Source organism: Thamnophis elegans, chromosome 10 (genome assembly GCF_009769535.1).
Source record: "Thamnophis elegans isolate rThaEle1 chromosome 10, rThaEle1.pri, whole genome shotgun sequence".
NCBI lineage: Eukaryota > Metazoa > Chordata > Lepidosauria > Squamata > Colubridae > Thamnophis > Thamnophis elegans.
Genome location: NC_045550.1, coordinates 34,270,773 through 34,286,641, shown reverse-complemented (window position 1 = coordinate 34,286,641; position 15,869 = coordinate 34,270,773). Strand labels below are relative to the sequence as shown.

Genomic DNA, 15,869 nt, shown 5'->3' with positions numbered 1-15,869 from the left:
CAGAAAAGCTGCAATACTATCTTTATTTTATAATCTCCCACTTTTATTTCCAACCAGTTCTGAAAATTTAATGAATAAAAGTGAAGATGAACGAGTAGACCAAATCCACTGATAAGATTGCAACAAGATATTCTTATTCACATTACTTTAATCAACATAAAATTCCATATACACAATCAATGACATCGCCAGTATCATTTTATTATGTACATACATTCTAAGATGCAATAACACTTTGACTATTTCAGAATACTTTATAAGTTTTTAAAAGATCCTGTAAGAATAAAAGGGAGAAATAAAGAATGGATGAATATTTTTGAGACAGTTTTACAGAAAACTTATTTATGCTTTGCTCAAAGTTTATAGAAACTGTTTCAAGGGATGATTTTAAAGCTATTTTAAATAATAGCTATTAAACTTCTTAGAACACTTAAATGTTTATTCAGAACTGAACACATGAACCTGAAAGTACAAAATATTGAAATATATATCATAGCTTAATATTCTTCTCCTTCTTCAGCTTCAGCTTCCACAGAATCAACACCAACTTCTTCATAATCTTTTTCAAGTGCAGCAAGATCCTCTCGGGCTTCAGAAAATTCTCCTTCTTCCATTCCTTCCCCTACATACCAATGCACAAAGGCTCTCTTGGCATACATTAAATCAAATTTATGATCAAGGCGAGCCCAAGCTTCTGCAATTGCAGTAGTGTTACTCAGCATACATACAGCACGTTGCACCTTGGCCAAATCTCCTCCTGGTACCACAGTGGGTGGCTGATAATTGATGCCCACCTAAAGGAAGGAAAAAACATTCATTACATTTCCCTCAATAATACAAGGGATTTTCAAATTCTATTTTTTTCTTTCCCTGCCTTTCCTTCTCCCTGAGCATTTTGTGGATAAAAGCATAATGGGAAACAAAAAATTAGATGTGAATTCTTGAATCAAAAAGGGAGCTAGAGAAAAAAAGTGAATGTATTCACATTTACCGCATAAATAAAAAAAAACCCTAATCTATGTAAATTGCCTCACTTTTATCATGAGAAATACATTAATAAATTGAATTATGGTTTAATTCTCTTAAATATACTAAAGGTATAAGCACACTAGCTTTCATTTAAAATAATTGTTTATTTATCCTAAGTATGATTGTACTAGTCTAATAACTGAAAAAAGTGCAATTTGGTGTGCAGCATTTATTTATTGAATTTATTTGCCACCCATCTCATAATGAAATGACTGTTCATGTAACATGATTTACTTCACTGAAAGCCAGCTGCAAGACTTTGGGTTAGTCACTCTCTCACAGCCCAATCCATCTCAAAATATTATTGTACAGAAAATAGGAGGAAGGATTATTTGGTATGTTTGCCACCTCGTTATTTTAAAAATCTTAGAAGAATTTAAAAAGTCGGCTCAAGTTACGTAAGAAGCTCTACACTTAGCACCACACAAACATTAATAAAATAAATGCTGTTCAGCATTTTCAGAATTGGGAGAACGATTATCTGATCTGGGCAAGAAAAATATTACTGCTATATTCATGTCTGCAACATAATCCCTTTATGTGGAAACAGTTATTAGGTAAATACAATCTTGTTCATATATTATATCATGCTTTTATTACTTTATATTAGGAAGTTTCCACCCAAATCATTGGAGTTCACTAAGATTATACTCCATGTTTGTTTATATTCGACAATATAGTACCTTGAATCCAGTTGGACACCAATCCACAAACTGAATAGTACGTTTTGTCTTGATTGTTGCAATAGCTGCATTGACATCTTTTGGCACTACATCACCTCTGTATAGCATGCAACATGCCATATATTTACCATGGCGAGGATCACATTTTACCATCTGATTAGCTGGCTCAAAACAAGCATTAGTTATCTCAGCCACTGACAACTGCTCATGGTATGCCTTTTCAGCTGAAATGACAGGAGCATATGTTGCCAGGGGGAAATGGATTCGTGGGTAAGGAACAAGATTTGTTTGAAATTCTGTCAAATCTACATTCAGAGCACCATCAAAACGTAGTGAAGCTGTGATAGAAGATACAATTTGACCAATGAGACGATTGAGGTTGGTGTAAGTAGGACGTTCAATGTCAAGATTGCGTCGACATATATCATAAATAGCTTCATTATCCACCATGAATGCACAGTCAGAATGTTCCAATGTGGTATGTGTGGTAAGGATAGAATTGTAAGGCTCCACCACAGCAGTAGATACTTGTGGAGCTGGGTATATTGCAAATTCCAGTTTGGATTTTTTCCCATAGTCAACTGAGAGTCTTTCCATTAGCAAAGATGCAAATCCAGAGCCAGTACCTCCACCAAAACTATGGAAAATAAGGAAACCCTGTAGACCAGTACACAGATCAGCCTACAAAAAGACAACCCCCCAAAACCCAACAAAAAGTGAGGTCATTGATCAGAATACTTAATTTCAATAGATACTTAATTTCAATAGTATAAATTTAACATGCTATTATTTGCTACTGTATTCATTTAAAATATTTGCATTAATACCATCCAGTCAATTAAAATTAAAAAATCAATATAGTATACTTAGTTCTAAATATGCATTCCTTAAACAGATCAAATATTTTTAAACATATACTTTTGAAAATAAAAGACTGGAATTTCTATGCTCCTGACTTCAAAATGGTAAAATTTCAAATTTCACATTTTTATTTGCAAATATTTTCTAATTCACATCTCATAATGACTCACCAATTTTCGAATGCGATCTAGCACTAGATCCACAATCTCTTTTCCTATGGTATAATGGCCTCTAGCATAATTGTTAGCAGCATCTTCTTTTCCAGTAATGAGTTGCTCAGGATGAAATAACTGTCTGTAAGTACCTGTACGCACCTCATCTTTGAGGATTTAAAAAAAACAACACTTAATTCTAATTCAAAATCCAGAAGTGTTTTATTATTTCTAATAATATTCCACACTCAAGAAATAATGTACTTAATACAATAACCGAGTTGGAAGGGATTCAGCTGTTCTTATTCCTTGCTAAGCATATGTATTATGTTTTTACATTATCCAAAAACATTATAACTTAAGAATACTTCAGATAATGAGATCAATTCTGGTTAATATTTCTGAACAAAAGGGCTTCTTTTTGCAGGAATTAAAATTAATCATAGACAGACAGAAGACTCTCGGCATGAAAATATGTCTTAGTTCACTTCTGATGACTATATGAATATATCGAAGTGTTCTTTTCTTGGAAAGAAAAAAAACATAAAAAAATAAATAGCATACTTCTATTCTTACTTTTATTAATATAAGAGAGGGTAAATGAACTAACTTCCTATGTTACCTTTTTAATAAGTTAATAAAATCAATGTGTAAAGGCAAACTTAATTTAGTGCCGGATTATTTTAAAATTGCTTTAATCAAAATTCAAGTTTATTTAGCAATCCCCCCCTATTTTTATTACTTCTAAATAATGAAAATATTGTATAAATATAAATTATTTCTGATAATTCACATGTTGATACCACCTTTCCAAGCCCTTATACATACCAACAACAGTTGGCTCAAGGTCCACAAAAACAGCTCTAGGTACATGCTTGCCAGCACCGGTTTCACTAAAAAATGTGTTAAAGGAATCATCTCCACCTCCTATGGTTTTGTCACTGGGCATCTGACCATCCGGCTGAATTCCATGCTCAAGACAATACAATTCCCAACAAGCGTTACCAATCTGAACTCCAGCTTGTCCAACGTGGATAGAGATACATTCACGCTATTTAAAAAAAGTTAATTTTTTAAAAAAAAGGCATGATTAATGCTTATTTTTGAAAGTATGCGTAATAATAAAGCACTACAAAAATGTATGCTGACCCATTTCTGTATTTTGATAATGTACCCATTTGATTGCTAATGTCTGTTTTAAAATATGCACTATTTTAATGATCAATTGCCCTTAGGACAACCAGGTTTTAAAAAATGGTCGTTGAAAATGGTTTCTCCCTTTCCGCTCGCCTTTCAGCCTTGTGCCTAGCCAAATACAAGATAATACAGCGCCAAGCAACCCATGATCTCCACCGAATCGCGCTTTTACGAAGTACGAAGCCTCGACCGAGGCGAAGCTCGCGCGGGAAAACTCGCATGAGGCGACAGCATTCCTCCACGAGTATATCATTCTCGTACCCTACGCTCGCGGTTCCCTCATAACATTACTACGCCAAGAGGCTTAAAGAGCTGCCATGATCCCGCTCCCCACTGAATGAAGCCCAGCCACCCAAGCCCCACTTCCCACCATGATGCCTGACGAAGATGGCGAGGTTCAATGCTTTCCCTCAGAGGTTCGACGTTCAACTCCCGTTTGAGGGTGGCCTCAACTGTCGACCGTTAGAGTAACGGTTTCCGACCGCGAACATCCAACTGCAGTCTGCTACTCTCCATTGGTGGAGGCTGTTCAGCACCTGGAATCTGATTGGCTGAACAGGTTTTTTGTTTTAGTCTGGGATGAACTTCTAGTGATGAAGAATTGGAGATCCGTGGAATTTTGAGCGGGAAATGGGTTCTCCGAGTGGGCATCTGTTAGGATCGAGATTTCATGAATTCTCCTGCCGCAAGCCTCATTTTTTTTTAAAAAAAGTGAAATTCATTGCAGTGTGATTCTTGCTATTTTCTGACATATTATTTCATTGTTAGATTTTTCAGTTTCTTGAGAGCCGGGAGTTCAGATGTTAAAGTTAATGAGAGGCAACCTCTGTCTGTAGGCTCAACACTAAAATAAATATTGTATATAGATAGATGAATGACACACAAACACACACACAAACACACACACACACACACACACACACACACACACACACACACACACACAGAGAGAGAGAATAGATGTAGATGGATGATAGATAGGCAGGGAGGCATATAGACAGCTAATGGCATCTGAAAAGAGAAATAGAAATATTTTTTCCTGAATAACATTCAGTCAAATATCCCAAATTCATCTCTCTCTCCCTCCCTCTCCCTCCCTCTCTCTATCTCTCTCCCTCCCTCTCTGTCATATTCAGTAAAATATGACAATATATTTGTTATTCTTTAAAGTTATTGTTGATATGTGTTTTTTTGTATGTAACAATATGCATTATGTATTCCAAGCAGAACAGAATTGGGTCTTTGTATTTAAAATATTGTAATACTTTTTAAAACTGCCATTGCTTTTCAATCTTGGAAGTTTCTCTACGGTAACCACTAACACGTGAAAGAAAATAATTAACTCCACTTGTTTATGGTTGTAAGTCACTGTTTGGAAACTTCATTTTGTCAGCCAATCAACATTTTACAGTTATCTTTTAAATTACTTTTTATTTATTTACTTAGATTTACTTTTACTTGTGGCCTGACTGACAAAATGTGTTGGATTCATGTAACATATTTTTGGAACCCATAAATTAGGCAATGCTGTTAAACGTAAGACAATTATACACTATGAAATGAAAAATGAATAATTTTCATTGAAAATAAATATAGCTTAGGTGTAGACTGTAAACTGCATAAAGAAATAACTCCATTGATTAAGAAACTGAGTAAGGATATAAGCAGAAATCCTCATTCCTTTACTATACTAGGCTTTTGTTCTGGAAGGATGCGAATAATGTTACTCCTACATGTCATTTTAACATTTTATGTATTTTTATGAAGAATTTGTTAAATATTGAAGATTAAAAAAATGAAATATTTTTTAAAAACAATGTAAACGATCCAGAAAAATAATTCGGTAATAAATATTTTAAAAGAAAAAATATACTTTTGAATATACATTTTATTCCCTAGGAAAATATCTTATGAAGGAACAATCAGGAATTAATTTATTCATATAATTAAAAAAGGGTGATCACTTCACTGAATAGTATTTTAGTGGATAATCTCAGTGGCATCTTCTAACTGTTTATATGAAATGTGAATAAAATCTTCATTCATTGAAGGTTTTTTCCAGATTTTTTATTTATTTTATGACTTCTTTTAGAAGCTATCCTTTTTGAATATACCATCTTGTATCAAATTTTCCTATTTTTATTAGTCTAGGTTTATGCTTAATTTGAAGACAAAGACATCTTTAAATGTTGCATTAATGGGTAGTAATGAGCCTACTGAGTAGTAGGTAATATTATGTTATATACATTATTTCCTACATTTTCAAATACTACTGTTTCTAAGAAAGAGGGGAAGATGACTGTTACCAGATAAAATGAATTACAGAGTGGAATGAATTACAACATATTCTTGACTATTGTTTTTCAACTAATGTTAAAAACATTTATTTATATAGTAATTGCCATCAAAAACAGTTGAGTACCAACAATGTAGAAAAATGTTGATTAATAAAATATTAATTTAGAAGTTTATTGTACTATAAATAGTCCATTTAAATGCTAAAAAAAAGTTAAATGGAATTTGGTTTAATAAACAGTTACAAATTGATTCACTGATAAGATCTAAAATATTCATCCCATATTTTCGAAAGAACCTGATCTATATTTTATAGGCATTTATATAATATTAAAATTAATTGAAATTTGTTCAAATTTTCAACACACACTCTCTCTCTCTAGCTCTCTCTCTCTCTGTGTGTATAAAGATTATTTTCTATAATCATTCCCTACATTTCCAAATGTCCTACTGCTCTTATATATGGATGTATCTATATCTTTAGCAGATTTTGTTTAGAATATATACATATTTATTTTGAAGTTTTTAAGCTGCGTGGGAAAAAGCAATTGAAATGCTATCAATCTACCAAAAAATAATAAGATGGTGTTGCATAAAATATGTACCGATACGTACACCCACACCCACTCACACCCATCCACACACACACACCACTGCATTAAAAAATGCAAGTTAATGTAGAAATTAACAAGTCACTGCACTAATTCCACACATAAAGTGACAATGGCTTTGTATTAAAATAAAGAGATTTGCTTAAGATCTTGTAACTTAAGAATAAAAATATGGTGTGTGCAAAGTGAGGAATGTCAGGAAGCAAGTTCTTGAAGAGAGTGTCGTTGATCAAAATGGTTACATTGACCACCAGGAGGCAGTACATGACTGGTTTTATCTTAAGTGGGAACTTGTCATACATAAGTCAGAACTTATTCTAGGTTCAAATCCTAGAAAAATGGATTGCAAAATTATAATCAATAAGCAGAAATTCAAATTTTTGGGATTTATGATATGAGTAGACAATGTCCTAGAAAAAGAGATGTTGCTTAGGAAGATTGAGGAAACTAGAAGGGAAGATAAGCAAGTAACAAATAAGCAAGATGGACAGAATCAAGAAATGACTTGAATGTCCCTGGAAAAGCTACAAAATCAACTTGTAACTGGCATTTGTTCATGCATGGACTAGGAACTGAACCAAAATAGATGGTATCAAAGTGATCAAAGGATGGTAGAAGTGGATCTTTGCATTTTTTTAAAAAATATCCAAATTTTCAAATTCTGAATAAGTGAAATTAATGTATTAAATTGTATAGATGAAATGGTTTTGACTAGCAATTATGTTAAGTACATCTATGCCTGTGGAATGATAATTTGTTATTTATGAATATTAATAATTTTAACTAATAAACATCCAAGTAATATATTACTTTTGTGTACTTAAACTTCTCTCTTATGCTTATATTGTGAGGTTTGTCTAATCCTAAATTGTCTATAAATGAAACAAGTATTCATTCATTCATTCATCAAAATTTTAAAATACTCATCTTCCTTAGAAAGAATTGTGCGCTATGTACAAGTAACATAAAAAGAGTATATGCAATTTAAATTTAAAAATACTAGGAAGGATTCAAAATTAATATTAGTAGTTAATTAAAAGGTAGAGGAAGGGCTTTTAGGGCACTGACCAGCCCCACAACTGCATGCTCTTCTATGAGTCCCAAGCAAGGCCACAGCATTTTTGCACCTTTCTGGAAGACCAGTAGAGTGGGAGCCTGCCTTGCTTTTAGGAGAAGAATGTTCCACAGGATGTGGGCAGTGGCATAGAAGCCTCTCTTCCTGCTTACTGCAAGTCAGAATTCTTTAGTTGATGGGGTTGTAGTTAGCAGTCAACCCCCCCCAGTGCTGGGTTCCAGATCCCGTCAAAACCAGTACGGTTGGAATTGGCCTGGCATCGCCCACATGGACGCGTGCAGCACGCGCATGCATTGTACCTACCTGTGACGCCTCCGCAAGCCTCCGTGAGGCTCCAGCTGCTTGGCGAACTACTGCGCAGGTGCTGTATGCACCATGCATGTGCGCGGAAGCGCCAAAGACTTAAAGGACAGGTAAGAAGCTCGGGCGGACCCTCCGGAGCATTGTACTGGAACGGTTCCCGGTGCTCTGGGCAGGCTCTGGTATGCCCATACCGGGGTGTACCACCTGCAACCCACCGCTGCACCCCCCCTAGAAAAATGAAATATCCTAGGAAATATTGAAAAGGCAGAATATTACATTTCCCTGGATGTGAAAAGGGAGAAACATGTTTTTAAAGACAGAGTAGCTCCCTGCAGCTTCCTGCCCCCAGCCCCTTTGTCAATGAGCCATTAAAGCCCAAGCTAGTCTACTTTACATAATAAAGGTAGTATCAGCTTTTCACAGAAACTCACCACATTGCAACTGGAAACTCAATCAAACTTGGCATTCATAGGGTTGCCCCTGCATGGCCCCATGGGAGTCTGACAACCAATCAGAATACATTTCTTACACAGAAACAGAAATCAGACTAGTTTCTGAGAGGGCAGTTTCCACCACAGGATCAGCTGGGTTTTGATAATACATGCCAGATCATACTGCTCCTTATTTATGAGATCACAATAAGAGGAGTCTTGTTTTTGACTTGCCTGGCATTAAGCAGCATAGTTGAAAATATTTGCTATATATAAAACTATTTGAAATTAAAACAGAAGCTTAAAAAAATCAAAATGCTAGCTAACGAACAGCGATGTATACTATTGCCATATGAATAAAAATTGACATTTTAAATGTTTATTATCTAGAACAATTTTTGAAAAGCCATTTAGGAGGAAGTTAAATACATATAAATCTCATATGCCTACTGGTCCTTTAAAACTTAGGCACGGATTTGTCATCTAGCTCATAAAAATTTCATCTATGAATTTGATAGATAGATTAACTTTGCCAAGTTGTTTTTTCACACCTTCCAACAGCATGAACCACAAGTTCATCAAGCAAAGCAAAATGTGTTTATTAAAGGGGAGGGGGAGAGAGTGAGGTAGGCGACAGAATAGGGTAAAAAACACATGCTATATACATTTGGTGTATGTGATGCATCAAAAAGCAACAAATCAAACAATAAGAGACATTAATTACTGAAGAATGAAACAGCAACATTTCCAGAAAGTAACCTGCATTTCAAATTGATTTCCCTGAAACTTATAATGTATACTCCAATACACATGGGAACATGTTGTCTTCATATGAATATATTAATAGAGAAGGCTAAGCTGTACTTTATCAAGACTGCAAAGAGAATTCCAATCCAAACTTTTAGGAGGAAGATGATGCCAGACAGGTCTGAAGGTATCAGAATTGTTGGTTGAGTCATGGCCTTCCTAAATAATTTCAGTAAGTTGATTTTCAGGTGCTTGATTCTGTGTCTTTCGTACTACGGAAGCCTCCTTAAATTCCTGGCTTACAAAGTAATAACAAAATGCATCCAAGCAGCAGTTGGTATTAGCAAGAATAATAGCAACCTTTAGAGACAGATCATGTTTAAGATTAGCATCAGTAGCATTTTTGAAATTTATGTATTTAACGAAATAGACAACATGGAGCGGTAAAAAGCAGATGATGAATGTGGTTATATTTGCCAGAATTATGTTGATTGCTTTCTGAATGACATTTTTTTCATGAAGATGGGTCTTTTTCTTCCTTGTGAGTTTTTTAATTATTTGAACCGAACAGAAACTCAAGATAATTAAAGGTATAAAAAATCCCCATATTACCACGGCAAAAGAAGTCTCTGATGGGGGTCTTTGAATTGTTTGAAAGCAAATTTTGCCCTTTTCATTATTCACATATATGGATGCAAGTGCAATAGTTATAATTATGATCCAAAAAAGTCCACAGACAAGGGCTGACTTTAAAGGAGACCTGATAGTCTTTGCTTGAAGAGGATATCTTATGGCGATGTATCTATCAAGTGCGATTATGGTAATAAGGAAGACACTCATGTATCGACTGATAAAATATGCAGTCTCCAAAACCATGCATAATTTATTCAGGTATATATTATATATACTCTTATATAGAAAGTTAGAAAGTAGTCTGAAAGGCAAAGTGAAGAGAAATAGACAGTCTGTTATGGCTAAATTGGTCATATATACTCTGGTTTCAGTCCATTTGACCAGTTTGCAACAGAATATCCTTAAAGCAAACACATTTAGGATAACTCCAATAAAGAACACTGGTACATAAATGATTGCTTCAGCAATATGAATGCTTCTTTCACTAGTATCATTTCTGAGGCTCATTTTTGGGGAATCTGTAAAAGAAAATTAAAAAATAATTATTTTTGTAACATTTCAATTATCTATTTATTACATAATTATATATATAGCATTATATTTATACTTATGTACAATTTTTAATTGTGTAATGTACAGCTATATTAATTCCTGCAATAATCTTAGAAAGTTAGTATAATTATTCCCACAAAGCAGATGGGAACTAACTGGAAAGGAATTGCTCAAGGCCTCCATCAAACTAAGGGCTTACTCCTATTGGCGCCCAAATATTCTTAACCAATTATAAATACACCTGAACAATTCCCTTTCTCCCCGCCTCTCTCCCTTTTCTGGAAGTGTTTATAATAAGCTTGAACAACATATGTTTTCATTTTGTCATGCTGCTTAATATTAACATAAAGTATAGATAGTGCTTGAGATTGCAGAGTTTCAACATTTGTTTCTAAATTACTTTTAATTATAAATTTGAATATTCTTAAATTCATTTTTAGCATCTTATAAATTATTTTTAATGAAAAGAATGTGTGTGTGTGTGTGTGTGTGTGTGTGTATGTGTATATACTGTATATATCACGAGTTCCAGGTGTAGTTATAAAAGAAACAGACATTGTGATCTCCGGAACTTTAAAATATATTGCTCACTAAGCTTTCGTTAGCCATTGCTAACATTGTTAGAGTGTAAAAGCCATTAAAGAGATACCTGCCTTGAATAGGAATAGGAGCATTGATTAACATGCCTGATGTAAAAACAGCAAAGCTAATTACAGGTGGGAGGCAGGTGGATGGGCCTATCACGCACACAATGGCCAAGTTGATTAACATTGTATAAAGGCAGGTATCTTTTTAATGGCTTTTACACTCTGGCGATGTTAGCAGTGGCTAACGAAAGCTTAGTGAGCAATATATTTTAAAGTTTCGGAGATCACAATGCCTGTTTCTTAGATAGATAAATAAATAGGTAGGTAGGTAGGTAGGTAGGTAGAAGATTGTGCCAAGTAAATATATATTAGACCAGTGGTAGTCAACTGGTCCCTACCGCCCACTAGTGGGCGTTCCAGTTTTCATGGTGGGTGGTAGGGGTTTGCTGTAACTCTGCTTTATAAATTTTATAAAGTAAATTTACTTCCCTACTTTATAAATCACCGTTACTGTGGAACTGGTGGGCGGTTAGAAAATTTTACTACTAACAGAGATATAAAAATGGGCAGTAGGTATAAAAAGGTTGACTACCCCTGTATTAGACATTGCCATGAGGATGCTTCAAGAAGAGAAATTTTACAGTCTTGAACTCTGACTTGCAAAGGATCTTTTTCCAGCGTTCAGATCGGCACTTTTTAACAGCTGTCTGGTTTGAAACAAAATAAGTTATTTATGAAGTACTGAATTGTTGCCTGCTATTTAGTCTGCAAATAATTATTTTTGCAAGTTGCAGTATATTGCCTGTGTAAAAGCAATATTCGCTTATAGTTGCTAAAGTCATAGGCAGTATCATTTAGGGATCAGCTGCAGTGTGGTGCTTGTGAATAGATGGTTTCTATCACTGTAGCTTTTCCATTTAAAAAAAAATGAAAAATATGGAGAAGGCACTAAAAACTAACAATGAACAATATAGCTGTCAGGCTATACTATAGGATGTTATGACTGAAGCGTGACAATTATAACAATAAAAGACTTATTTGGAAGTATCTAGACATATTTATCCAAAAGAACTTACCTTTCAGAATTTTAAGGATTTCACTATATTCTTCTGTTTGCCTGGGTTTCCACCTCCCCTCTCTTTTCAGGATGATGAGTTCTTTTGCTCAGCCTGCTTTTTGTTCATCACTCTTTCTCCTGTTAGATTAATCAGCTCTGTCATATTCCTGTGTTAAGACAATTTCATATACTAACACTGAGGTCAGAATGGCCATATCAACATTCAAAATCAAGGCAGTCTTACGGAAATTCAAAAAAGTTGAACTTGATAATCTTTGAAGTTTCCCCAAAAATGACTTCAATGAAAGCCTGGTGAGTAATATTCTGATTGAAAGGAAATCCACTTGAAACTTTTGGTTGCACATTTCAACACTATCATTTTAGATGCAGAATTTCCTGCTTGGTCAGGGAGTTGGACTAGATGACCTGCAAGTTCTCTTCCAATTCTCTTAGTTTAAAATATCATCTCTATTTTACTTAGAAACTCTACAATTCGGAAGGGTTTCTTCTGAGGGCAGGAATTTAAGGGTGCTGGAAATGCCTCTGTCCTTTTATGAAAAAAGATGGCTATTTAGTATAGATGAAAACAGTGTCTAATACATCAGTCGTTCAGCATTAAATAAATAATATTGCATCTTGTGGTTTATCACAGAGTAAAACAGCATCTTTCAGTAGTCCACACTTGGCAGGAAGAAACTATTGCATTATACTATAGTTTGAAATGTAGGGGCTGCAAGCTGCAATCACCTTACCATAAAGTACAATAACTACATTAACTACTTATATAAGGCTTTTTATGGAATGTTATATATTTTAATTTATATATCCATTTTCTTGTGAACTTTCCTGGAACCAATTAAAAACATTTTTGAGAAGAACAAGCAATATTTGAGCAACATTTCTAGAGTGCGGTACTTGTATAGATAAATTTCTTAAACTTTCACTTCTTTCTACAATTCTCTTTTTCTTTCTTTAACTTTATCAATATTTGTTTCTATTTGTATTTTATCTTATAATTAACTTGAATAAAAGATGGGGAAAAAGAAAACTGAAGTTGTGTGTATGTGTATAGTAATAATATTCCTTCAAAAAACAAAGGGGAGAAAAAGTAACATTTGTGGAAAATACTTAAGTCAGGAAACATATCTGTGTTGTGAGGAAAATTTGTAAATACAAATTAGTAGCATAATGTATATGTCTAATAATTACTTGGTAATTTTCTTAAAAGAAATGGAAAACTATCATAATTCAATTTACAATAAATGGCAAAATATTTACTGGTTCTTTAATTTTGCAAAATTTAAAATACTGATCTACTGATCAATTTATCTAAATAATTTCTGAGGGTTGCATGTGGATTATTGGTTTAATTGTCTCAGTAGAGCAGCCTTCAGGTTGTTGAACGCTTGAGAACAGTACAGGAGCTATTGAGGAAAGTTACTGTGGCTTGGTGTTGGGGTGTGTGTGTGTGTGCTTGTGGTAATTGAATGGATTTTATGGTCTGGAAGTGTGTGTGTGTGTGTGTAGGGGGGGGGGAGAAAGTAGGGGCAGAGAAGTGGGCAATTGGCAGGCAATGCTATCTTGCTCATGATAGACAAAGGAATAATGGTCCAAGTCTGCAGGGGGGCCAATCACCAGGATGGAAAGATCCATGGCTGAGATCGCTCCCACTTTTCACCCCTCATTACTTACTTCTGATGCCAGGCCTTTGGATACTGGCTGGCCCAGCTCTAGCTGCTGTTATTGAATGCCAGATCAATGTTTAATAAGATTGCCCTTATCCATTGTTTGATTTTGGGTTGGGCAGCTGGCATGACATATTTAATAAAGATAGAGAGATACTGAAGGGAAATGGGGAAGCAATATGTTGCACTCCAAACAAAAGCAGAGACATTTTTATGATTTTATGTGTCATCTGCCATATGTTTAAAGTGGATGCAGCATGTAAGAAAGCCAGGAAACCACTCTGAGCATTATGCGAAATCTGCTGAAGATCTAGATAACAGCATGATAACCTCAGCAGAGTGCCAAGAAAAAAATGACTAATTTTTGCCATACCACAGTCACTCTTGATAATGTGTTTCTGAATCCACCCAGAAACAGCTCTTTGTATTATGTTAAATAAAGCCATAATTTTCTTCTCTCCAGACCAACTTCTCCCAATGCCCTAATCATGGGTTGGGATTGAATGGTTTCCCCTGGCTGCAGTATGGATCAGGCTAGTGATGACAGGAAAAACCCATGGTGTCATGATGACCATAAAATTCTGAGTTTCCCTTGACCCCAAGGAGTGGGGTTACAAATCTCCAAGAACTGATGTCATCAACGGTTCAGCTCTAAAGCATCCCAATTCCTTCTGAGCTTAATTCCAAACCTTGCTATTGTAGGTAGTATAACTCTTTTTACATCTTTCATTCTAATTTTGCCCTACTCAGATTAATACTGATGGAAGAATATTTATCTCTATCTAACTCCATTCAGTTTTTATATGTTTTGTACTCTATAAATTCTGAGGAACATACTCAGTAGAGCCAGCATGGTACAATAATTGTGAATTGCTCATGTTTGCTATGTTTTCAATCTTTTTATAAGGTAAAATTTCACCTGTTCAGGCTCAGAAGCTAAGCAAAGTGACATTTGGTTAACGCTATGATTAGAGACTATTAGGAAATATACCAAAGCTGCATCATAGACAAAAACACATATCAGAAGAAGCCAAGAAAACAACATCACATCTTTTACCAGGCTGAGGCATGGCAAATTACTGGCTTAGCAAAGAACCAGTAATGCTACCCCCACAAAAAATTATTTGGGTTGGTTCTCCTCTTCCATGGACTTATGTAAAAGGGGTGAAGAGAGTTTCCATTGGAGAATTCAATATTGTTATGCATAATACTGAGATGAGATATTAAAAAAGCTCAACTAATCAACACAATATTTATTTTAAAGTATCTATTCAGTCAATAAATTCATTAAGACTGAATACTGCACTACAGTGAGTTTGGACAGGAAAACGAAATAACTGAACTGCTATGCTTTCCTCGACCTCCAGTCAAATGAAATCTATATGCTACAAAATTTCTTGTCATGAATTTAACTGTGTGAAGTGGTGTACCAAAAGGCAACCATTTTTGAACTTAAATGGGTTAACTTACAGAATGAAAATAAAGGACCTGTCTCCCAAGGGAATGAAATTTGGGAAAGATGTGACTTTTTCAAGTGCTACTGACTGCTGCTGGGATCATATGACCTTCAAGTTCAATGTTCTGTGACAGTTTCCCAGCTGGTCTGCTAATCCCTTGCCTTCCCTCCACCCCAGAAGCAGTAATTTACCTGTCTGCTGGAAAGAAAAGGAAGGGAAGATTTATGGTGCTCCCTACTAGACTCACACAAGGAAACTCAATGCAGAAGCCAGCAGGAAACTGGAAGTCACTCCTGATCCTATTATTATTATTGTTGTTGTTATTATTATTATTATACAAATGTATCACAGTGGCCAGTTGTTTCACCAGATTTGGCATTGGTTACTAGTCGGGCCCCACCCAGGGGCCTAGGACGTTGTAACGTATTTTCATAATATGTGTGCAGATCCAAGCAGTGCAGCTTTTTGCATTTGACTGATGGTGATTTTGTCAATTTTTAACTGTTTTAAATGT

General features: G+C 34.9%; 2 protein-coding genes across 2 annotated transcripts; both read right to left on the bottom strand.

The window, feature by feature from the left end:
• Positions 1 to 497: 497 nt before the first annotated feature.
• Positions 498 to 3,689, bottom strand: LOC116514038 (tubulin alpha-3 chain). Its single transcript, XM_032225445.1, has 4 exons — positions 3,554 to 3,689; positions 2,744 to 2,892; positions 1,713 to 2,393; positions 498 to 794 (listed from the first exon to the last, which is right to left on the bottom strand). Exons 1-4 carry the CDS (start codon positions 3,672 to 3,674, stop codon positions 498 to 500), a joined length of 1,248 nt encoding a protein of 415 aa, XP_032081336.1. The 5' UTR covers positions 3,675 to 3,689.
• Positions 3,690 to 9,292: 5,603 nt separating this feature from the next.
• On the bottom strand, positions 9,293 to 12,419 carry GPR35 (G protein-coupled receptor 35). The gene is made up of 2 exons (XM_032225958.1): positions 12,233 to 12,419; positions 9,293 to 10,535 (listed from the first exon to the last, which is right to left on the bottom strand). Exon 2 carries the CDS (start codon positions 10,522 to 10,524, stop codon positions 9,604 to 9,606), a length of 921 nt encoding a protein of 306 aa, XP_032081849.1. The 5' UTR covers positions 10,525 to 10,535; positions 12,233 to 12,419; the 3' UTR covers positions 9,293 to 9,603.
• Positions 12,420 to 15,869: the final 3,450 nt, after the last annotated feature.

Bases quoted from the DNA above. Each gene is read 5' to 3' on its own strand.
- GPR35 (XM_032225958.1), bottom strand. From the start codon at position 10,524: ATGAGCCTCAGAAATGATACTAGTGAAAGAAGCATTCATATTGCTGAA.
- LOC116514038 (XM_032225445.1), bottom strand. From the start codon at position 3,674: ATGCCCAGTGACAAAACCATAGGAGGTGGAGATGATTCCTTTAACACA. The intron at 2,893-3,553 runs GTATGTATAAGG...AAATCCTCAAAG, and splicing joins CCTTGAGCCAACTGTTGTTG to ATGAGGTGCGTACAGGTACT. The intron at 795-1,712 runs GTACTATATTGT...TCCTTCCTTTAG, and splicing joins GGTGTCCAACTGGATTCAAG to GTGGGCATCAATTATCAGCC.